The following is a 25306-nucleotide window of genomic DNA, read 5'->3' as shown; positions in this document are numbered from 1 at the left end:
GGAGAGATGGCTCAGAGGTTAAGAGCACTGACTGCTCTTCCAGAGGTCCTGAGTTCAATTCCCAGCAACCACATGGTGGCTCACAACCATCTGTGATGGGATCGGATGCCCTCTTCTGGTGTGTCTGAAAACAGTTACAGTGTACACACAAACATAAGATAAATAAATAAATCTAAAAAAAACCTTTTTTATCACTTAATATATCCTGATGATAGTTTCCCTTCCCTCTACTCCTCCCTGTCCCTCCCTCCTTCCCCGCTCATCCAGGTCTATCCCCTTTCTGTCATCAGAAAATAGAATTCTAAGGGTTAATAATAAAGGATAATAAGATAAAACCAAAACTAACACTTTGGAACAGGATTAAACAAGTAACCAGTAGGAAAGGAGCCCCCCAAAAGGCTTAAGAAACAGATACAGGCACAGAGATGCACTCATTCGCAGGAATCTTGTAAAAACACTAAACTGGAAGCCACAATATACATGCACAGGACTTGGTGCAGTCCCATGCAGGTCCTGTGCATGCTACCTCAGTCTCTGTGAGTTTATATGAGTTTTAATCTATTTTTTATTTTTTATTAGATATATTTCTTTACTTACATTTCAAATGTTATTCCCTTTCCAGGTCTCCTGTCCATAAGCCTCCCCTCCCCTCCCCCTCCCCCATACGGGTATTCCCCCATCCATCCCCATTACTGCCCTCCCATATTCCCCTGCACTGGTGGGGTCCTACCTTGGCAGAATCAAGGGCTTCCCCTTCTACTTGAAGCAATCCCACTAAAATCAGGAACTAGATAAGGCTGCCCACTCTCTCCCTACTTATTCAGTATAGTTCTTGAAGTCCTAGACAGAACAATCAGACAAAGGAGGTCAAAGGGATGCAAACTGGAAGGGAAGAAATCAAGATATCACTATTTGCAGATGATATGATAGTGTACTTAAGTGATCCCAAAAGTTCCACCAGAGAACTACTTAACCTGATAAACAACTTCAGCAAAGTGGCTGGATATAAAATTAACTCAGACAAATCAGTAGTCTTCCTCTACTCAAAGGATAAACAGGCTGAGAAAGAAATTAGGGAAATGACACCCTTCACTATAGTCCCAAATAACATAAAATATCTTGGTGTGACTCCAACCACGCAAGTGAAAGAACTGTATGACAAGAACTTCAAGTCTCTGACGAAAGAAATTGAGGAAGATCTCAGAAGACGGAAAGATCTCCCATGCTCATGGATTGGCAGGATTAATATAGTAAAGATGGCCATTTTGCCATAAGCAATCTACAGATTCAATGCAATCCCTATCAACATTCCTACTCAATTCTTTATAGAGATAGAAAGAGCAATTTGCAAATTCATTTAGAATAACAAAAAAGTCCAGGATAGTGAAAACTATTCTCAATAATAAAAGAACTTCTGCGGGAATCACCATCCCTGACTTCAAGCTGTATTACAGAGGAAATAGTGATAAAAACTGTAGAAAATTTCCACAGTGCTATCCACAGTGCTAGGCGTGGTGAAGAGTTCAATACGCCCTATCCAAGGTAAGTCATAACTTCTTATAGACTCCTCCCTCCACTCAACACTACCACTCGAGGGACAACCGCAGTGTCTGCAGATATTGCTTAGCATTTGTATATAATGAAACGGAAAGATGGTGTTTTTTTCTTCTTCAAAACATACAGTTCCAATCAATCCTACTTCCTTTTTAGTGAAAGAACTCTTCATGATGACTGCAAAACTTAAGTATAATTTAGAAGCTGTGTCTAAAATTGGAAATAATGTTCATCTAAATATGCCTGCCAAGTTTAAAAATGTATTAGGAGTTAAATTGAAACATGTTGAAAATGAGTCATTGTAGACCAGAATATACACTGTAGGAAATAAGAGATCATTTACAAGTGGGAGAAAAACACTCACACTTCATCGCTGCAATTCTCTCAACTTTCCTTCCAGTAAATAACATATTTTAAAATAATCGTGGAAAAATATCTTACTTTTGGCTTTAGTTTTCATGAGTTGATTTAGTTAGCTGGCATTTCAATTTTTTATACAATATTTTGGGAGTGGGTATATTTATCAAATGTAAATCTATGAAAATTTCCTCAAAGCAATGGAGCAGTAGCATTTATAGGGCGAGCTGTGTAAGTGCATGTTTGTCCTCTGATTTAGTTCACATTCATAATGAATGGTCACGACTCTAGATTTCTTAGGAACATCCTAAAACTGTGTATACAAAACTGAATCGTCTGTAACTTTTAAACACGATGCTACTAAGAGGTCCTGAGAAAAGCGCGCACCTGGCTTCCTTCTGAACACTCCTGCATTCATTCTGATCTAACTTCTTCTCCACTGTGATACACACACCTTTACTAAGGTGTTTGGCTGCACTTAGGCCAAAACATGGCTCCACTCTAAAAAGAGGACGATGACATGAAGGAACCTGAGATCTGAGTTGCACTACCAGCATATTTTTAAGCTAACTGGTGAGACACAGCTAAATCTATACCTAAGTTACATGTGCTGTTAACCCGCATTCAATAAATCAATTCTGATTAACAGCACCGGTCCAGACTGTTTCAGTTTTCTGAGTTATCATACCTTGGTTTATCAATTTTGAATTGAGCAGGAATTGTAAAACAATTTGTGAAAGTATCTGTTCAGTATTGCTATAATCTAGATAATTTCCTTTTTTCTAAGCCATCTTTATAATTTGTGTTTGTTTTGAGAGCAGCCCACACTGGCCTTGAACTCACTACCCTATCATCTCAGTTCTCTACTTGCCGAGTGACAGATGTGTACACATGCCTAGCTTCAAGTCTTGTTTTCCAAGTGTGATCATCTTCTCTGGACAACCAAGATGTCCTGACCCGTCTATGCAACCCAAGCTAGGATGATGAACTCTCTCTTGGCTATCAGACATGCAAGGACCACTTTCCTGCCTGCCTGTTGGCAGTGCTGCAGCTCTAATCTCTAGTTTCTTCCATGGTAGGCAAGTGCTCTACCACTGAGAATGTTTTTAGGCCTCACATACTTGAGCATTTTTACTGTATATGTTATTAGAAATTCTAATTCCCCCCAAATTATTTTAAAACAATATTATTAAGCAATTTAAGAACAGCTTTACAATCTCCATTATTTTTGCCTCTTAAACTAAGTCGTTATTAGTGATCTCATGTCAGTTATGGACATGAAAGAATAATTTCTTACAAAAGCTGCCATTTCTTTCTCACAGATCCTAGTAAGTGTGTCACATTTATAATTGTTAGAAAAGTTACATTCATTCTTTCTAGAGTTAAAAAAAGTTTTTGCTGGATGTTTTATTATCTGTCAGTTATTATAGATTCTGGCCTTGCTATTCCTCCATTCTGTTCTGGGTATATGCTAAATAAGTAAGTTATAGTCTATCACTGCAAAGCAGTCCAGGTGCATGACTTGAAGCAGCTAGTCACATAGTCACAGCACACCCAGAGTCAAGAGCACCCAGGTTGGGTGGCAGAAGGTTGAACCAGCCCATGTTGGAAACAGAGCAGGTCATAGTCAAGAGATCAATAAATTAACATGCATTCTCGCCCTCAGGTCAATTTCTCCACTCTTAGACAGTTCAGGATCCCTCACATAGGGAAGGGGATATTTTCTCAACACAATTAGCATGACCATGAAAATCTCCCACAGATGTGCTCACAGGAAACCTGACCTAGACAGTTCTTCATTGAGTGTCTCTTGGATGATTTGAGACTGTATCAAGCTGATTAGACTAACCACCAGACTATGATATACTTAAAAAGTAACTATTATTGTAACTATTTGGGATATAATATTACATATATTATATGTAAACATTATATTCTTTTACTACTGAGTCCCTAAGTTTAGTTACGATTCATAATTGTCTCTACTTACATTAAAATCAATATGCTGATATTATGTATTAGCCTTATCAACTAAGATTAACCTTTATAAACAATATAACCATGGCAGTTAGGGTTACATTTTAGAGTAACAGTCCGCTGCCTGTTCTTTCATGCCTTCAGACTTTGATTTATGAGCTCTCCTATACTTCCTCTGATTGGTGAACTTACCATTTCAAGCAGGGTTTTCAGGGTAATTGGCATCCTAAGTTCGCACTAACTGATCCCTTCTTGACACTCAGAGTACAAGCTTTTCTGAATTACAGTCTGTTTTAAATATTTGTGTTTACATACTGATTATTTGTATATTTTTTGATTTGTACCAGAGGAACGTTGTTATGAAGACAAAGACCCTTTCATTTGGTTAAACCCAAAGTCCTAGTGCCTAGAAACAGTGCTTGGCTCACACTGGATGGTCAATAAACACTGCTAAGAATAAATAAAGAGTACTAGGGAGGAAAACCCGCTCCACCAGATTTGTTTTCTTAGTAAAGGGCTTACACAGCCCGGGTCCCTTAACATTCATGCTTGTGACACAAAATGACTGTTTCCTGTCTTCTCTCACTGTCCAGAGTCCTTGACTTCTCATTGCAGAAGCAGGTAATGGATTTTCCCTCTTTCATTTTATTGTGTTTGTTTCCCTTTTGTACTCGGGCTTTCTAAACATGGATAGATTCTGTTTAATTCCTATGTCTACTGCCTTTCCTCTGCTTGGTTTTCTCACTCACTCCTCTTGTTTGTCATTTTATGTCTATAACATCTTTCCATTGCTAGTTTGGTCTCCTGCCCTTCCCAACCCCACTATTTCTCTCTTTTAAAATTGCACCATCACCCTTCTATGCTATGAATCTTAACATCATCAGGGCTTTCCCCACTCCCCTGTCTTTTTCTATTGTCTTGTTATTGGTTTCATGAATCTTGTGCTTTCTTAAACATTTTTTAGTTGTGACTATATTATCTAATTTTTTGATTACTAAAATAAATCTTTCAAAAAGTTCTTATCTTTTCTAGCTTTTTTAGTAACCATATTATTTCTTTTCATTAAAAAAGATTACTGTTTGAGTCTCTATATCCAATTCCCAAATACTAATAATAAACAAACAAACTTGTCTTTTAGACTTGTCTTTCTCTGCTATATCTATTGGCATTCACTGATCTCTGAATGTAGGTGGTTTCAGCTCAGCCAGGTATGCACTTATCCCCAAACAGCAAGAGGGAATGAGACAGACACAACCAGAGTTTCTCTGCAGCTCACACCAGAAACTCACACCAGAAACTCACACCTGACTGTTAGTTTACAAGGCATTGGTGGGTTCCTCCACCTCCTTTTAACGATTTAAACAATTTTTATTGATATGTGTATATGTTTGTGTTAGTGTGTATAGTGTGTGTGTGTGTGTGTGTGTGAGCGTGTGTGTGTGTGAGCGTGTGTGTGTGTGTGTGTGTGTGTGTGTGTGGGTGTGTGTGAGCATGTGCGGCCATTTGGAGTTACAGGCAACTGTAGGCTGTCTAATATAGTTACTAGGAATCAAACACAGGTACCCTAGAAGACCAGCAAGTTCTTAGAAGAGCTATTTCTTCAGCCTTATTCATGGGGACACTAAGAACTTCTTTTAGGGCTGGTGAGGTGGCCACGTGGATAAAGGGAATTAATTACCACCATATCTGATGACCTAGGTTTGATGTTTGGAGCCCATATAGTGAAAGGAAAACTGAATTCCCGCAATTATCCTCTCATTTCCACATGTGCACTGTGCCAATGTATGTATTTGTGTGTGCACACATAAAACACACACACACACACACACACACAAATAAATCTAAAATTCCCCTTAATTTTTTTTTTTCTTATGAGCTAACCATGATGGACTACACATAGAATTCGAGCACTCAGGAAGTGGAGGCAGAAAGCTCAGGAGGAGTTCAAGCTCACCCCTGGCTGTCTTTTCAATTACAGGTCAAATTGGTTATAGTGCTATTCTACAATCCCAGTGCTAGAGAGATAGGAACAGGAGGATCCCTAGAACTCACAAGCCAGATCATCTAACAAATCAGTGAGCTCCAGTGAGAGACCAACCTTGTCTCAAGAATAAGGTAGAGAAGCAGGTGAGGAGGTCATCTGACTGCAATCCTTGCTCTCCACTTGTGTACACACAGGGTTTCATCTATAGGGTATGGAGGCACTCATCTGTTGTCCCAGCATTTTGGAGGTAAGGAGAAGTGGCTCGGGTTTCAGGGCAGCCTGGAATAAACTGCAGAACTTCCCCTCTTCATCCTGATACTGGTGATAACAGGGCTGATGACAATTTTAAAATTTATGACATCATCCTGAAGCTTTCCTTAGTTTCTGATGTAGGTAATTTATCATTTTGTTATTCTGGCCCATATAGCATAGATTAAAAAAAATGCCACAAAATGTCTTATCAAATTTCTAGGAGTCCTAGGAGGTTCTAGGAGGCTGGGAAAGTTGATAGCTTCGTGGCTAACCAGATCACCGTGAAAGTGTTAAGAGCCCGAGATTAGATCCCCAGCACCAGGTAAAAGCCAAGGGTGATGGTGCACCTAGAACTCTCACACTCAGTGGGCGGACAGGCGGGCCTGGGGGTTTGGTCGCCAGCCAGTGTAGATGAAATGGTAAAGTTCAGATGCTGCGAGACCTGTCTCAAAAACTTAGGTGCTAAAGATAACAGAAGATTACTTCTGGTTTCTGCATGAGCACACGCATATAGCAAATTGCACACATATGTGCTCATATAAGAATATACCACACACTCACAGTTATTCCCCTGGGTTTTACCCAGAATGGTAAGAGTGAATCTTAAGACTGACTATGGAAAGATTTATGGTACTTAGTTCATTGACAGCAAGTTTGTTAATGTGTAGAAGGAGACAAAAGAACCATCCTTACTATGCACTGTGCACAGTGAAAACTAGATGCAGCACACGTGACTTAAACTTCAGACTGGCTGGAAATCAAACAAGAAGACTGAATAGGCTGAACTACTAGTATCAGTTTAAATTTATCTACTTACTAATCAAGCTTCTTTGGAAATTTACATTTACTGCTCTAATCTAAAATGTTATCTTCCAAGTGTCAAACAGAGGTATTTGTTTTCTTCTCAGTTGCTTACTTTTTGAAGGCAGGATTTCATTAGGTTGGCTTTGAATCCCAGGCCTCACCTACACTTGACTGTTAGGACGCAGGTGTGCCACCTGGCTTTACATCTTGACACAGTGTTCGGATTGAAGCATACTCCCCAGGACATCCTGTCTAATACTTCAAAAGGAAGTAAAGTCAGTTAGTCAGAACTTAATGAATGGTGGAGGTTGGACAGATGGCTCAGTGGCTGGGGCCTGCAATGCTCTTGGAGAAGACCTGAGTGTGAATACTACTAAGTGTGAATCCTAGCAGCTCACAATCACCCGTGACTCCAACTCCAAAGGACCCAACATCTCTAGCTTCCATGGGCAATGACACGTACATATCCATACACATACACATGATTAAAAAGAATAAAATCTTTTTAAAAGATCTTCAGAATTGATTTCTTCAAATTTTGAAGACTAGGACTGGCACTTGTCCTGATACAAATGTTTGAGGAGGATAATCAAAATCTTCTCAAAACTTGTAAGGTACAGTGTTTCTAAGCTGCATATGTGAGGAAGCAGCACAAAAGGAGAATTTGGAGAACACTGAAAGGAATAGATTCTCACCCTTCCTACAGAAGTCTTCATTCACTCAGCTCCACGGATTATAGACAAAGGAATGTCTTCTTAAACACAAAAAAACCTAAACCTAAAAGGACTCCAGGAGCCAAGCAGTGTTTGTGCAAGCCTTCAATCCAGCACTTGGGAGGCAGAGACAGGCAGATCTCTAAGTTCCAGGTCAGCTTGCTCTACAGGGTGAGAGTTTTGGGACTGTTAGGGGCTACACAGAGAAACCCTGTCTGGAAAACAAAGCAAACATCTCTAGGACTCCTAAATATTTCTGAATGAATATCAAGATATGATAGATTATCCTTGGGTTCAGTCTTAATAAAAGAAAGGACATCTATTTACCTAGTAGATAAATAGCAAGCCATGTGCATAAGGGAAAAAGGTCTTCCTTGGGAACACTTATCAGGCAGAATAGCAAGACTGTGACGGCACAGCATATGCTATTATGGAAGATATGGGGGAGTCAAAAGAAATAAAAGACTGGAAGATCAGTCCTTGGATGGCTGCAAAAGCTAAGTGTGGATGTCAGTTGTTGAACAGCACAGTTAGTCTTAGTTCTATGTGTAGAGCGATGAGACTAGAAAGGCCTGAACTAAAAGCAGACATGGTTCAAAGAGATAATCCATTCAGCAAACGGAAAACAGATGCTGAACTAACGGTGCAATCTGGGATTAAGAGGTGGGACACAATTAGATATATTTAAAAATGAGAATTTACATGGCATGGTTGTTATGCTCACGTGCCAGAGAGGCCTTTCTTTTGCTACCCAGTCATGGAATCCCCTTGCCTCCACCATATTACACAATTTAACTAGAGGCAATTACCAAACTTAGCAATTATAGTCAGGCGACTGTATCATTGGTTCTTTATATCCTTAAGCCAGCTCTTAGCAATGGTGACTTTGCTAATGTACCCACCTATACAATACTGTAGCATAGCACCTATTTGAGAGAAAGCACAGTATTAGGTATCAATAAAGATTTGTTGTTTTAATCAATGATATGGAAGGTAAGCATGGGAAATAGCACTTGTGAATTACCAGTTGTGTTCTTCACGTGCCTGCACAAAGTTCCAGATAAGCATCCAGATACAAGTGTTTTTGTGCAGCTAAATCAGTTATGAGACACAAGGTACCACTGAGTCTTAATTATTCTTGATTATACCTTATAGCATTAAAGGTGAGTAGAAGAGTCCAATAGAATATATATAATTCCTTTAGAGTACCTATAACATTAAATGATACCTATATTTTAAATGAAATACTTATAACATTAAAAGATACCTGTATTTAAATAAAATACCTATAGCATTAAATGATACCTATACATTAAAGGAAATGCCTGTAACATTAAATGAAAACGAATCAAATGCCATGAAAGTGAAGTGGGGAAGGTAAAGAATCAAGATCGAGAAGAATCATCATGCCTGGAACCTACATGGAGGAAGAAAAGAACAATTCTAGAGGTTATCTTCTGACCTATGTGTGATTAAAATTTTAATGGTACTATGAGAACATTATCGGGATAATGGATAAAAAGATGAAAAAAGCATTGCGGCAAGCACATCGCTATCAAATGCTCTTGTATTAAATGTGTTTTTGCAGTTCTGTATGAACATTTCTTAGGAAACACACCCTGAGGAGATGAACACACTCGATGCAGCCTGTTCTGAAGTGACTCAGTAACAAGCTGCAGGAGCACATGAGTGTGTGTTTAGACTGGCTTTGGCAATGGAGAGGAAGACTTGGAGAAAGAGAATGAGTGCAGCAAAGTTTGAACAATGTATATAACTTCCAGGAAAGCTGAGATTGCCAGAAACATAACACTAAAAACCAGAGGCCAAGATAAAATAATAGGGCACAGGCCTCATTCATTCCTGCTTTTTTTTTTTTTTTAAATTGGAATAGGTCTCATGTAGCCCAGGCTGTTCTTGTAGCTGACAGCCGAGGATGGCCTTGAATGTCTCTCCTTGCCTGCACCTTCCTTAGAGCTGGGATCCCAGGCATGATCTGCACCCCTGGGGTCTTGGATTAACCTGGGAGCTTCTTGTGTGCAGGCCCAGGTGTTTCCCAAGGGAACTATATCCCTCGTCCGCAGCCCAGACTTTACAGACTTCAACTAGGATGACAATAGACCTGCTAACAGAGAGAAATCTCAAAGTGCCCCAGCCCCAAACAAAGGCCCAAACAGAATGCTGAGAGGGGGACAAAGTGCCATCTCCAGGAATCAACTCCCTAGGGGTTATCAGCACAGAGTGGTCAGCTTTAAATCACATATATACAAGAAACACTAGATGGACGGAGCAGGTTGTCTCTATGGATTTATGCATTTGCTATATAATAGCAAAGAAAATAGAGATATGAGTTTGACAGAAAGCAAGGAAGAGAGGGATATAGGAGAGCTTGAAAGGAAGAAAGGGGATAATTATGTAAGCGTATTTTAACTTCACAATTTTAAAAACTTAAAAAAAAGAATTTAACAAAAATCATTCATTTTTGGGAAATCTCAACACCCTGATATTATCAAGGGTCATTCTTAATCTGGTAATCAGTTCTTATTATAACCATATTTACTCATAAAAGGATGAAAGACACTGTAATATACTCATAGCCCCTGTTCCAGGATTAAAAACAAGAGCAAGCAAATCTTCTCTTACACTCACATACTCGACTGGAGGTTTTAAGAAGTGCAACAGTCTGTGTAGAAAGGTCATTTTGATATAGAGACCAGGTCTTATTTTAGTGTGTGATATTTTTATACTGATGAAGAGTGTGTGTGTGTGTGTGTATGCGTGTGCGTGTGTGTGTAAATGCATCCTCTGGGAGTGAGTGACAGTCGTTTGGTTAATGTGAAATGGCATGCAAACATTTCCTACAGCAGTTTATGTAACAAATGCTCAGGTAAGTGTAATTTCTATTTGTGCATTAGTATGTGTTGTCCTACAGAATTTTAGGTTAGTGACAATGAGAACTATTACTAATTCTGACACACTGTTATACAGATCATGTCAATGTCATTTAGAAAACAGACTGCTGTGAGCATGTATATTTTTTGACTTGCGAAGCAGAAAAATATTCAGGACACGTTCTTTTTAGCCGTGCACGTGAGAGGCAACCTTGCAAGCAGTGCTGTTCATACAACCGCAGGAAGTACCGGTGAGGGTAGAGGACTCCTAGGCTCACTCTTGACACTCTTGCCTCATAAGGAAGACAGAACAAGTCGGGGAGGGCATAAGAACAGACTTCACAGACTGTCCTTGCAATACGGGAGCTCTTATCAGCTCTGGTCATAGTCTGAAAAGGAACAGATATTCTTCCTCAGGCCGTGACATTTCTTAATGCTTTCACGTTCACTCTATTAACACTAATTCTAAAGTCTCTACTGGGAAGAAATTGAATCATGTGTGCTAACTTAGAAAGTAATGAATCTGGACTGAGACCTAGGTTTCTCTAAATAGATATATGTCAAGTAGATGAGCAGCTTAAGAGCCTAGAGGAAATTTTAGAAAAAAGTAGGGGGTGGTCTCTCAAATATGAACACTATTTCAATACGAACATGGCAGACCTAATAGAGACAAAGAAAAAGACTGCAAGAAATAAGAATCAAGTAACAAAAAAAAACTTATAAACTTGCAGAAACAGATGAAAGTGACTGACTCGCAATGAAAAACTTTAAAGAATAAACAAACAGTTCAGACACGAATTGTCATAGGTGTCTGATCACACTGTGAAGCCTGAGATTGTGTTACTTACTGGAAAATCCAATTTCTAGTAGTGGTGTGGCTAAGTCCCTAGCACACACCTTTAATCCCAAACAATGAAGGTAAAGTTAGTTGGTAGAAAGAAACACCCAAGTTTGAAAGTGATGTCTAATTGAGTGGCAGACAAAGTGATGAATCAGAGAAAGATTTGGCAGAACAAGTCCAACATATCTGTTGGGAATCTACTTAAGGGGCAGTGCAGAAAAAAAGGAAGCTACTTCAGGGGCAGGTTTATTAGGCCAGTTGTATAGAGACAGTCAAAGATTAGATCTTTGGATTCAGATTCTACCTTGGAGAACCTGACTTAAGGTTGAACTCAAGTTAACTAACAGGCCAGTACTTAGCACCAGTTTCCAGGCTACCTCCACCTATCCCCTACAAGACCTATGTCTAACACCAATTTCCAGGTTATTCCCCAACAAATCCACACCTCCAGGTTTCAAGCCTACCCCTAACACTTCACTTCCTAACAACTATCAACCAGGAGGAAAACAGAAGTTAAGTTTATGGCTCCCAGCACCAGCAAATTATGTTAAAGGTCACAATGACCCTCCACTCAGATGTGTACTAAGCTAGATAACCCTTTCTTGCCTCTATAGATACTTGCCTAAAACTGGGCTTAAGGCTCCACCTTTTGGCTATATCAGGGTTGGCGGGGAGTCCAAGCTCCAGCTTCAATAAAGAGACCCAATTACAATTACATCGAAGTCTGCTCGTTGGTGATATTTTTGGGGTTCATGAACATTTCCTAAATACAGAAAAGGCCAGAGAATAAGAAGGAGAGAGAAGCTTAGAAAAGTGTTAGTTTGGGTCCAAGAAGAGCAAGATTCAGAGGCTGAGAGAGAAGCCAGCTTGGGGAGGAATTATTAGCCATAACACCTGAGTTAAACCTGCTAGCCTGAGTTCAGAAAGATCTAGAAAGGTTGAGTTTATTCAGCAACAAGTTTCAGAAGTTGAAAACATTCTAGGTCTAGTTAAGATTGTATGGAGGCTAAAGGCTTCCAGGTCTAGGCCTAGGTTAGTAGACTGAGGCAGAAAGCCTCCAAGAGGACAATCACATACATAAGAATAAAAGATATGTTTGCACTAATGATTTCTTTTTTTTTTTTAATTAACTTGAGTATTTCTTATATACATTTCGAGTGTTATTCCCTTTCCCGGTTTCCGGGCAAATATCCCCCTCCCCCCTCCCCTTCTTGTTTTTTGTTTTTGGTTTTTTTTTGTTTGTTTTTTTTTTTTCCGGAGCTGTGAACCAAACCCAGGGCCTTGCGCTTCCTAGGCAAGCGCTCTACCACTGAGCCAAATCCCCAACCCCCCCTTCCCTTCTTTATGGGCGTTCCCCTCCCCATCCTCCCCCCCCCGTTGACGTCCTCCCCCCAACAGTCTAGTTCACTGGGGGTTCAGTCTTAGCAGGACCCAGGGCTTCCCCTTCCACTGGTGCTCTTACTAGGATATTCATTGCTACCTATGAGGTCAGAGTCCAGGGTCAGTCTATGTATAGTCTTTCGGTAGTGTCTTAGTCCCTGGAAACTCTGGTTGGTTGGCATTGCTGTACATATGGGGTCTCGAGCCCCTTCAAGCTCTTCCAGTCCTTTCTCTGATTCCTTCAACGGGGGTCCCGTTCTCAGTTCAGTGGTTTGCTGCTGGCATTCGCCTCTGTATTTGCTGTATTCTGGCTGTGTCTCTCGGGAGAGATCTACATCCGGCTCCTGTCGGCCTGCACTTCTTTGCTTCATCCATCTTGTCTAATTGGATGACTATATATGCATGGGCCAGATGTAGGGCAGGCTCTGAATGGATGTTCCTTCTGTGTCTGTTTTAATCTTTGCCTCTCTATTCCCTGACAAGGGTATTCTTATTCCCCTTTTAAAGAAGGAGTGAAGCATTCACATTTTGATCATCTGTCTTGAGTTTCATTTGTTCTAGGCATCTAGGGTAATTCAAGCATTTGGTCTACTAGCCACTTATCAATGAGTGCATGCCATGTGTGTCTTTCTGTGATTGGGTTAGCTCACTCAGGATGATATTTTCCAGTTCCGACCATTTGCCTACAAATTTCATAAAGTCATTGTTTTTGATAGCTGATTAATATTCCATTGTGTAGATGTACCACATTTTCTGTATCCATTCCTCTGTTGAAGGGCATCTGGGTTCTTTCCAGCTTCTGGCTATTATAAATAAGGCTGCGATGAACATAGTGGAGCATGTGTCTTTTTTATATGTTGGGGCATCTTTTGGGTATATGCCCAAGAGAGGTATAGCTGGATCCTTAGGCAGTTCAATGTCCAATTTTCTGAGGAACCTCCAGACTGATTTCCAGAATGGTTGTACCAGTCTGCAATCCCACCAACAATGGAGGAGTGTTCCTCTTTCTCCGCATCCTCGCCAGCATCTGTTGTCACCTTAGTATTTGATCTTAGCCATTCTCACTGGTGTGAGGTGAAATCTCAGGGTTGTTTTGATTTGCATTTCCCTTATGACTAAAGATGTTGAACATTTCTTTAGGTGTTTCTTAGCCATTCGGCATTCCTCAGCTGTGAATTCTTTGTTTAGCTCTGAACCCCATTTTTTAATAGGGTTATTTGTCTCCCTGCGGTCTAACTTCTTGAGTTCTTTGTATATTTTGGATATAAGGCCTCTATCTGTTGTAGGATTGGTAAAGATCTTTTCCCAATCTGTTGGTTGCCGTTTTGTCCTAACCACAGTGTCCTTTGCCTTACAGAAGCTTTGCAGTTTTATGAGATCCCATTTGTCGATTCTTGATCTTAGAGCATAAGCCATTGGTGTTTTGTTCAGGAAATTTTTTCCAGTGCTCATGTGTTCCAGATGCTTCCCTAGTTTTTCTTCTATTAGTTTGAGTGTGTCTGGTTTGATGTGGAGGTCCTTGATCCACTTGGACTTAAGCTTTGTACAGGGTGATAAGCATGGATCGATCTGCATTCTTCTACATGTTGACCTCCAGTTGAACCAGCACCATTTGCTGAAAATGCTATTTTTCTTCCATTTGCTGGTTTTGGCTCCTTTGTCAAAAATCAAGTGCCCATAGGTGTGTGAGTTCATTTCTGGGTCTTCAATTCTATTCCATTGGTCTATCTGTCTGTCTCTGTACCAATACCATGCAGTTTTAATCACTATTGCTCTGTAATAATGCTTGAGTTCAGGGATAGTGATTCCCCCTGAAGTCCTTTTATTGTTGAGAATAGTTTTAGCTATCCTGGGTTTTTTGTTATTCCAGATGAAATTGCAAATTGTTCTGTCTTACTCTTTGAAGAATTGGATTGGTATTTTGATGAGGATTGCATTGAATCTGTAGATCGCTTTTGGTAAAATGGCCATTTTTACTATATTAATCCTGCCAATCCATGAGCATGGGAGATCTTTCCATCTTCTGAGGACTTCTTCAATTTCTTTCTTCAGAGTCTTGAAGTTCTTATTGTACAAATCTTTTACTTGCTTGGTAAAAGTCACACCGAGGTACTTTATATTATTTGGGTCTATTATGAAGGGTGTCGTTTCCCTAATTTCTTTCTCGGCTTGTTTCTCTTTTGTGTAGAGGAAGTCTACTGATTTATTTGGACTTAATTTTATACCCAGCCACTTTGCTGAAGTTGGTTATCAGCTTTAGTAGTTCTCTGGTGGAACTTTTGGGATCACTTAAATATACTATCATATCATCTGCAAATAGTGATATTTTGACTTCTTCTTTTCCGATCTGTATCCCCTTGACCTCCTTTTGTTGTCTGATTGCTCTGGCTAGAACTTCAAGAACTATATTGAATAAGTAGGGAGAGAGTGGCAGCCTTGTCTAGTCCCTGATTTTAGTGGGATTGCTTCAAGTTTCTCTCCATTTAGTTTAATGTTAGCAACTGGTTTGCTGCATATGGCTTTTACTATGTTTAGGTATGGGCCTTGAATTCCTATTCTTTCCAGGACTTTTATCATGAAGGGGTGTTGAATTTTGTCAAATGCTTTCTCAGCATCTAATGATCATGTGGTTTTGTTCTTTCAGTTTGTTTATATCATGGATCACGTTGATGGTTTTCCATATATTAAACCATCCCTGCATGCCTGGGATGAAGCCTACTTGATCATGGTGGATGATTGTTTTGATGTGTTCTTGGATTTGGTTTGCCAGAATTTTATTGAGTAATTTTGCGTTGATATTCAAAAGGGAAATTGGTCTGAAGTTCTCTTTCTTTGCTGGGTCTTTGTGTGGTTTAGGTATAAGTGTAATTGTGGCTTCATAGAAGGAATTTGGTAGTGCTCCATCTGTTTCAATTTTGTGGAATAGTTTGGATAATATTGGTACGAGGTCTTCTATGAAGGTCTGATAGAATTCTGCACTAAACCCGTCTGGACCTGGGCTCTTTTTGGTTGGGAGACCTTTAATGACTGCTTCTATTTCCTTAGGAGTTATGGGGTTGTTTAGCTGGTTTATCTGTTCCTGATTTAACTTCAGTACCTGGTATCTGTCTATGAAATTGTCCATTTCCTGCAGATTTTCAAGTTTTGTTGAATATAGGCTTTTGTAGTAAGATCTGATGATTTTTTGAATTTCCTCTGAGTCTGTAGTTATGTCTCCCTTTTCATTTCTGATTTTGTTAATTTGGATACACTCTCTGTGTCCTCTCGTTAGTCTGGCTAAGGGTTTATCTATCTTGTTGATTTTCTCAAAGAACCAACTTTTGGTTCTGTTGATTCTTTCTATGGTCCTTTTTGTTTCTACTTGGTTGATTTCAGCTCTGAGTTTGATTATTTCCTGCCTTCTACTCCTCCTGGGTGTGTTTGCTTCTTTTTGTTCTAGAGATTTTAAGTGTGCTGTCAAGCTGCTGACATATGCTCTTTCCTGTTTCTTTCTGCAGGCACTCAGCGCTATAAGTTTTCCTCTTAGCACAGCTTTCATTGTGTCCCATAAGTTTGGGTATGTTGTACCTTCATTTTCATTAAATTCTAAAAAGTCTTTAATTTCTTTCTTTATTTCTTCCTTGACCAGGTTATCATTGAGTAGAGCATTGTTCAATTTCCAAGTATATGTGGGCATTCTTCCCTTATTGTTATTGAAGACCAGTGTTAGGCCGTGGTGGTCCGATAGCACGCATGGGATTATTTCTTTCTGTACCTGTTGAGGCCCGTTTTTTGACTAATTATATGGTCAATTTTGGAGAAAGTACCATGAGGAGCTGAGTATATCCTTTTGCTTTAGGGTAGAATGTTCTATAAATATGTTAAGTCCATTTGGATCATGACTTCTCTTAGTCTGTCTACGTCTCTGTTTAATTTCTGTTTCAATGATCTGTCCATTGATGAGAGTGGGGTGTTGAAGTCTCCTACTATTATTGTGTGAGGTGCAATGTGTGTTTTGAGCTTTAGTAAGGTTTCTTTTACGTATGTAGGTGCCCTTGTATTTGGGGCATAGATATTTAGGATTGAGAGTTCATCTTGGTGGATTTTTCCTTTGATGATTATGAAGTGTCCTTCCTTATCTTTGATGAATTTTAGTTGAAAATTGATTTTATTTGATATTAGAATGGCTACTCCAGCTTGCTTCTTCTGACCATTTGCTTGGAAAGTTGTTTTCCAGCCTTTCACTCTGAGGTAGTGTCTGTCTTTGTCTCTGAGGTGTGTTTCCTGTAGGCAGCAGAATGCAGGGTCCTCGTTGCGTATCCAATTTGTTAATCTATGTCTTTTTATTGGGGAGTTGAGGCCATTGATGTTGAGAGATATTAAGGAATAGTGATTATTGCTTCCTGTTATATTCATATTTGGGTGTGAGGTTGTGTTTGTGTGCTTTTCTTCTCTTTGTTTTGTTGCCAAGACGATTAGTTTCTTGCTTCTTCTAGGGTATAGCTTGCCTCCTTATGTTGGGGTTTACCATTTATTATCCTTTGTAGTGCTGGATTTGTAGAAAGATATTGTGTAAATTTGGTTTTGTCATGGAATATCTTGGTTTCTCCATCTATGTTAATTGAGAGTTTTGCAGGATACAGTAACCTGGGCTGGCATTTGTGTTCTCTTAGGGTCTGTATGACATCTGTCCAGGATCTTCTGGCTTTCATAGTTTCTGGCGAAAAGTCTGGTGTAATTCTGATAGGTCTGCCTTTATATGTTACCTGACCTTTTTCCCTTACTGCTTTTAATATTCTTTCTTTATTTTGTGCGTTTGGTGTTTTGACAATTATGTGACGGGAGGTGTTTCTTTTCTGGTCCAATCTATTTGGAGTTCTGTAGGCTTCTTGTATGCCTATAGGTATCTCTTTCTTTCGGTTAGGGAAGTTTTCTTCTATGATTTTGTTGAAGATATTTACTGGTCCTTTGAGCTGGGAGTCTTCACTCTCTTCTATACCTATTATCCTTAGGTTTGATCTTCTCATTGAGTCCTGGATTTCCTGTATGTTTTGGACCAGTAGCTTTTTCCGCTTTACATTATCTTTGACAGTTGAGTCAATGATTTCTATGGAATCTTCTGCTCCTGAGATTCTCTCTTCCATCTCTTGTATTCTGTTGGTGAAGCTTGTATCTACAGCTCCTTGTCTCTTCTTTTGGTTTTCTATATCCAGGGTTGTTTCATGTGTTCTTTCTTGATTGCTTCTATTTCCATTTTTAATTCCTTCAACTGTTTGTGTTTTCCTGGAATTCTTTCAGGGATTTTTTTGACTCCTCTTTATGGGCTTCTACTTGTTTATTTATGATTTCCTGGAATTCTTTCAGGGATTTTTGTGATTCCTCTCTGTAGGCTTCTACTTGTTCTCTAAGGGAGTTCTTCACGTCTTTCTTGAAGTCCTCCAGCATCCTGATCAAATATGATTTTGAAACTAGATCTTGCTTTTCTGGTGTGTTTGGATATTCCGTGTTTGCTTTGGTGGGAGAATTGGGCTCCGATGATGCCATGTCGTGTTGGTTTCTGTTGCTTGGGTTCCTGCGCTTGCCTCTCGCCATCAGATTATCTCTAGTGTTACTTTGTTCTGCTATTTCTGACAGTGGCTAGACTGTCCTATAAGCCTGTGTGTCAGGAGTGCTGTAGACCTGTTTTCCTGTTTTCTTTCAGCCCGTTATGGGGACAGAGTGTTCTGCTTTCGGGCGTGTAGTTTTTCCTATCTACAGGCCTTCAGCTGTTCCTGTGGGCCTGTGTCTGGTGTTCACCAGGCAGGTCACTTGCAGCAGAAAAGTTGGTCTTACCTGTGGTCCCGAGGCTCAAGTTTGCTCGCGGGGTGCTTCCCTCGGGCTCTCTGTGGTGGCAGCAACCAGGAAGATGTGCGCCGCCGTTTCCGGGAGCCTTCATGCACCAGGGTTCCAGATGGCGTTTGGTGTTTTCCTCTGGCGTCAGAGATGTGTGCAGAGTGCAGTGTCTTCTGGTTTCCTAGGCGTGTCTGCCTCTCTGTAGGTTTAGCTCTCCCTCCCACGGGATTTGGGTGCAGAGAACTGTTTATCCGGTCTGTCCCTTCAGGTTCCGGCGGTGTCTCAGGCGCAGGGGTCCTGCCGCTCCTGGGCCCTCCCCCCGGGAACCCAGAGGCCTTATACAGTTTCCTCTTGGGCCAGGGATGTGGGCAGGGGTGGGCAGTGTTGGTGGTCTCTTCCGCTCTGCAGCTTTAGGAGTGCCCACCTGACCAGGCAGTGAGGTCTCTCTTCCACGGGGTTTGGGAGCAGAGAGCTGCTGCGGGCCGGGATCCGCGGGTTTGGGACTCCCGGTAAACACAGGAGGTGCCCGGTCCTAGAGGAATTTTGCCTCCGTGTGTCCTGAGTTCACCAGGCAGGTCTCTTGCAGCAGAAAAGTTGGTCTTACCTGTGGTCCCGAGGCTCAAGTTTGCTCGTGGGGTGCTGCCTACGAGCTCTGCGCGGTGGCAGCAACCAGGAAGATCTGCGCCACTGTCTGCACTAATGATTTCATTTTACAAAGTGTTAATGTATATTTAACAAAGTGTTAATTTATCTTGTGCTTTTAAGGATGAAACACAGATTATCAATTTCTGCATTTAAAACAAATCATGTGAATTACTTGTAAACCACAAGAATTACAATATAATTTTATACAAAACAAAGTTTGGGTATATTACCACTTTTATTTCGTATCTCTGTAGGCTTCAGTCCACTAAGTTCATGTGTAAGCCCCACAGAGAGATGTTTCCTTGCTGAAATGTAGCACTGACTAAAAGGCAGACAGGCAAAGGCTTCTGCAGTCTACAGCACACAGGAAGGGAAGGAGGAGAATGAGAGCACCCCATATCTTCCTCTTGGGAAACCTGGGGTTTGTCTCCATACCGATGGCTGAGTTTGATTTGCTCCTTTTTTTTGGAACAGGTACTGCATGTGGTCCCAGGTTAGTCTCAAACTCACAATCTTGCCTCTCTCTCCCATGTGCTAGGATCGCACACATACCTAGCCATACTAACAACTTTTTTTTTTTCTTTTTTTCAGAGCTGGGGACCGAACCCAGGGCCTTGCGCTCGCTAGGCAAGCGCTCTACCGCTGAGCTAAATCCCCAACCCCACAACTTTTAATCCAGTTCAGTAAGGTATAAATGTTACTCTGATCACCAACTTGCCTGTCCACTCTTATACAAGTAAAAATGGTGCCAGGAATTCTACCATTATCAGAGAAGTTGTGCAGTGGGGCTGAGGACATTTCAAATGAATAGTTCTTTGAAAATACTTTTAACCACGAAATGTTTTTAAACTTCATGGTCAAAACACAAATTGCCCTTCCCCCTATTTTTACTGTTTTAAGGCAGTGTCTTTTGCCCCTGAGGTAGGCCATTTGACAAACTTGTTATGTAGCTAAGTAAAGTCTTGAACTCTTGATCCTCCTGCCTTTGCCTATAAGTGCTAGGATTCCAAGGTATGCCATCATGTCCATCCAGGAAATATTTTTCAGACAAGATAATCTACAGCTGAAAATATTTACAATCTAAGTTAATTTTGAATTGTACACTTACATTATAGCTTCAAATCCAGGCTTCTAGTGAAGAATTCCCAAATTGTACAGGGCATTCAGTTTTTCTAATACTCATATTGACTGAGTTCCACAATTTCTTTCTGGTGGGAAGAACCCTCAAAGTCCACAGATATTTAAAGCAACAGAACATGAGCTTTGCTCATGTTTGCGAGTTTTGGGTAGTTGTTACTTATTTTTAGAGACTTTATCATACTAGAAATTGGGACAAACATAGGTTTTTTTTTTTTTATATACCTAAGAAAAGACCTTTATAGTTCTGGGTAGAAAGCCTTTTACATTCACATTTGAAAATGGCACACTGCTTCCTTATGCTGTTTCTAAATATAGTGACATGGATTGTTTAATCATAAAATGAGGCATTTGATAAAATCTCACATAAAAGAAAGTGACACTAATTATACATGACTGGAAAGTTGGGTATATGCCAGAAAGTTGGGTATATGCATGTTAGATGCTGAACTTAAAGAAAATTCAGGAAAGCCACATTCAATATAAAGATTAAAAGACATTTGTTTATTCTCATTTAGATAAAAAGCCAGAATTATATATTTAGACATTAAACGCCAATCTCTGAAGAACGAAAAATGTTTTACCCATGTATTTTACTACATATAATAATACACACATTCCCAAAATAGCATAGGTAGAGGTATGTCTTATTGATAAAGTACCTATTTCTCTTTTTTTAAATGAATCTCTCTCTCTTTTTTTTAAAGATGTATTTATTATACATAAGTATACTGTACCTGTCTTCAAACACCAGAAGAGGGCATCAAATCCCATTACAGATGGTTGTGAGCCACCATGTGGTTGCTGGGAATTGAACTGAGGACCTCTGGAAGAGCAGTCAGTGCTCTTAACCACTGAGTCATCTCTCCAGTCCAAAAAGTGCCCATTTCTTAAACACAAAATCCTGGGCTCAGTGCCCCAGGATTATAAAATAAAAAATAAAAAGTATGCCAAAGTATCTTGGGTCAGGCTCTAGGAATCTACACTAAAAACTTTTGGTACACTGACTGCATATATACACATATATTAATGTATTATTGGTACACTGACTGCATATATGCACGTATGTTAATGTACTATTGGTACATTGACTGCATATATACACATATGCTAATGTACTATTGCATTTGGTGACCTGGTCATAGATGACAGCATCTTTTCCAATCCATATTCCTAACTTAAGACAAGTGAATGTGTTGATCCTTAAAATAATACTGTCAAAAAGGGTGAATTAATCACTGCTTTTTTGTGGTAATTTAACCAATGTATCATTCTCACAAGCAATTGTCACAGATAACATACAGATGAAAAAAAGGAGTGGGGACTTCACGTATGGATATTAAGTAAAGTACTTAAAACTACAGTACATTTAAGAATTTAGAGCAGAGACCTTCACACCCCAGAAGCCTTAGTCCTCACGTATTCATTCTGCCCGAATGCCTGGCCAGCTCTTCTTACACCTGGTTGACAGAGGAACGTGAAGAGCCGCACTGGAAAGCGCTTCATCCACAGCACTTGCCCAGTCTCCAGTTAGGTGCTTCAGGTTCTGCCAGGACTAAAACCAGCTTTCAATGTCCATCATGCACATACCTGAGGGCAGTTATTTAACACTAAAGTTATCTTTGAATTCTTCCAGTTTGGGTCATTCTCTTTTTCTCGTGCTCGAGTGCTAAGATCCTAGCAGGGGTCTGAAGGAAACAGCATAGAGCACGTCCTCTATCTGACACTATTGGCTCCAGACTGACCCAACCACTGCCATTTTCTTATGTCACTTTTAAGTCCATAACTCAAGTCTAGCACTTGGAACTTTCTGGATTCAAGCCCATGTTCTTATATACAGTCCTATTAAAATTCATTCAGCTTCTCAAATAATCAACTTATCACAAAATCTACTAGATCCCAATTGTGTAGTTGAATTTCTATTATTCTTCCCTGCTTTATATCAACATTTTTAGTGTGGGTTTTTTTGTTTTGTTTTTGTTTGTTCGCAGCTTTGTTTTTCTAGGACTGTGGATCCAATGCAGGGCCTTTCAAATGCTCTTCCACTAGACTACATCCATAGTCCCAGTTTGAGGTGTATGTGTTGCTTAAATTACCAATCAGGAGCCAAGCAGGATGGCAAGTGCCTGAGGTCTCAGCTACTTAGAGCTGAGACAGAAAGGTCACTTACATCTATGACTTTGAGACCAGCTGGGGAACACAGTGAGACCTGAACTTTAAAAACAACAATTGCAAATTAATTTGTAGGACTTTATTTATCAATAAAGTAAAACAGTGAGCTTAATTTCAAAGGCTTATCACTATGTGAAAGGCATATGTAATCTTTTTGTACTATTTTATTAACCCTTCCATCTAAAATTATTTCAAAATAAAAGGTTTAAGAAAGGAAAAAATGTCATTCCTAAGTACATGTAAATAAAATAAATAGTTATTTAACGTTTAGAGTTTCTTAACCAAGTACTGATTGTTTAACTTCAAGCTTGGCACTTACTTCTTTTTCACTGGATTCATAAAAAAAGTATCCACCTGCACTGGTAACCGAAGACAGAGCATTCTCCCTGCCTTCCCTACAAAACTCGCCAAGAACATACAGGTTTTGACAATGATTTGGGGAGTGTACAATGGTACAACTGCTTTGCAGTAAGTTTCATAGAAGTTTTTAAACAAAATGTCAAGTCTATGATTGGCAATTCCACTCCTAGGAGCTACCAGGGAGGAAAACATAAATGTACACATATACAAAACTTATACGAAGTGTAATTCAGTAGGGCTAGAAGACAATCCCGATTTTTACCAACAAAACTTAAGTATATTTACAGCAGGGTTAGAAGACAACCCCAATTTTTACCAACAGGAGAATAAGTTAACACAGAAGTAATCTGGAGTGATCTATAAAAGAATGGATACACCACACATGCCGAGTCAAGGAATCAGATCCAAGAGTGAATAATGTATGATTCCACTGATGTTTGGCCCAAGAAGAACAAGGCTGATAACAGCAAAAGAAATCAGAATGTTGCCATATCTTGAGGGTAGTAGATAAGATGAACTGAAATGTTATAAGGAACTTTCTGGAATGACTTCACTAAGGTAACACATGCCTATAAATTATATTACAACTGAAATGAAAACCACAGTTCTATTACACACACACACACACACACACACACACACACACACACACACACACACACAGAGGCTACATATAGGTCTTTTGAGACAGGAAGTGGCCTTGCCTCCAACTCCCAGCCATCTTCCTGCTTCAGTGCTGGAATTATGGGCATCCTCCATTGTAGCTGGCTTTAAGGACAACACAACGGGAATGATCAGTGATGGATTTTCACATTTCCTTTTACTTCTTACCTGTCTAGGAGCTGCTCATGCTTTTCTAGAGCGTCTTTTTCCGCTGTCACTGCTCGGTTCTTTTCAGCGAGAGCATTATCTCTTGCTTCACGGAGATTTCTAAAATGCAAACACGCATCTCAGTTGTTTTAAATGAATAAACATCTATCTTCAAAGATTCACACACTTGCTTAGGACTGCAGTAGAGGTTGTGATGGTTTGGAGAGTAGTCTCACAGCACACAATGTAGGTGCGAACAGTCTATTCCTAACAGGGATGGCTTAGGCAGTAGACTGTAGTTACTTCTTCTTACTTATGGGAATGCCAGTTGCAGTCATAACTGCCCCCACAGAATATTTTCTTCATAGCTTTTTTCCTCATGTGTTGAGGGGTAGGTTAAACAGAGCATATATATTTATCTCATTTATTCTTACCATAAGCCAGTGAGGTAGGTGTAATATCCACAAGAAAATTGAGGTTGATGGAAGTTAATGTTTTATGAAATACTTTAAGTAAAGCACACATGGGCAGAAATCATAAATGAGAATAAAGTCTGAAATACTGACACAAGAACAGTTGAAACATTGGGTCCTAGAGTCTCAGTTGTGCAAGAAAGTAAGTTAATACAGAAAGGCTGATGATTTAGGAGTACAAGGGAAAAAGGACAGAGGGCCTGAAGCTATGCATATAGCAGAGAACAGTGCTTTGGGACCAGAGTGGCATGCTTCCGTCCAAGCACTAACCCAGCCTAACCCTGCTCAGCTTCTGAAATCATGTGAGATGGGGCATAGCCTGGGCTACGTGAAGTACAGCCAAGATGGTTAATATTCATGATTGGCTCAAGGAATATGAGTCCACGACATTACATACGCCATCCACTTATGATGACAGCAGGAACCAAAACTGTGGACACAGTTACAGCCAAGGACAGTACTCCAATGGGAGACGGTAACAACAGGCAGTACTTAGGATATAATACAATCAGGCATGAGCTTCTTGTGTCCAATTCTCTTTATGTTTTAATACAGATGAAACTTGGAGGTCAACAAACAAACAAAAACAAAAAGCAACTAAGCATATTTGAGTCACTTAACCTAAAAAACTACTTCCTTAATAGAGCTGTAATATAGAGAAACGACATAACAGGAATGATTTGCTCACTTGGTGCCTACAAACCCTTACGATGCACTTGCAGTCCAGTGAAGTAGAGGGAGTTTGTACAGCAGCCCTGGGACACAGAGTTTGAAAACGGTCCTGGTTTGCATCCAGTTTACATCTGCTCTGCAGTGTGCTTTTTACATCACATCACAGCACTTGTCACAAAGAGCGGGCACTGGTACTAGAATTTGGTTTCTTTATCATTCATACAAATATCAGTAGCGAGCCATGGGAATTCACATGGTTTGAGTACACGTATGTGATACACACTGAATAAAAACACCTAGTGGTCACACTTGCTATACCCATACTTAGTGAAGCTGTTTTGCAGTGATTGAATATCTAACATTTCAGTCATCAGCCAAAGTTTGAGCCACAAATAAAATCGTTTTAAAAATTGATGTAAATGTCACTCTTGTCAAAAAATAGTAACAGTATTTTTTTTGTATATTATTCTGTAAAC

The 25306-nt window shown here is 39.9% G+C and overlaps 1 protein-coding gene across 11 annotated transcripts in view; it reads right to left on the bottom strand.

Annotated features, from left to right (window-relative positions):
• Positions 1 to 25306, bottom strand: part of Pibf1 (progesterone immunomodulatory binding factor 1) — a 169304-nt gene that overhangs the window by 86727 nt on the left and 57271 nt on the right. For 8 of the 11 annotated variants that reach the window (XR_010057824.1, XR_010057825.1, XM_006252406.5 and 5 more), the window contains exon 10: positions 23707 to 23805. Coding sequence is in view for 6 of the 11 variants with exons in the window: in XM_006252406.5 (XP_006252468.1) it covers positions 23707 to 23805 (99 nt within the window). In the remaining 5 variants the exon portion in view is untranslated. Of the gene's footprint in view, positions 1 to 730; positions 21934 to 23706; positions 23806 to 25306 lie in introns of all 11 variants that reach the window. The other 3 variants (XR_010057827.1, XR_010057826.1, XR_010057828.1) reach the window with 2 other exon arrangements.

This window comes from Rattus norvegicus, chromosome 15 (assembly GCF_036323735.1).
Source record: "Rattus norvegicus strain BN/NHsdMcwi chromosome 15, GRCr8, whole genome shotgun sequence".
In the NCBI taxonomy this organism is placed as follows: domain Eukaryota; kingdom Metazoa; phylum Chordata; class Mammalia; order Rodentia; family Muridae; genus Rattus; species Rattus norvegicus.
The sequence above is the reverse complement of the archived record's forward strand: the minus strand, read 5'-3'. Positions and strand labels throughout refer to the sequence as shown.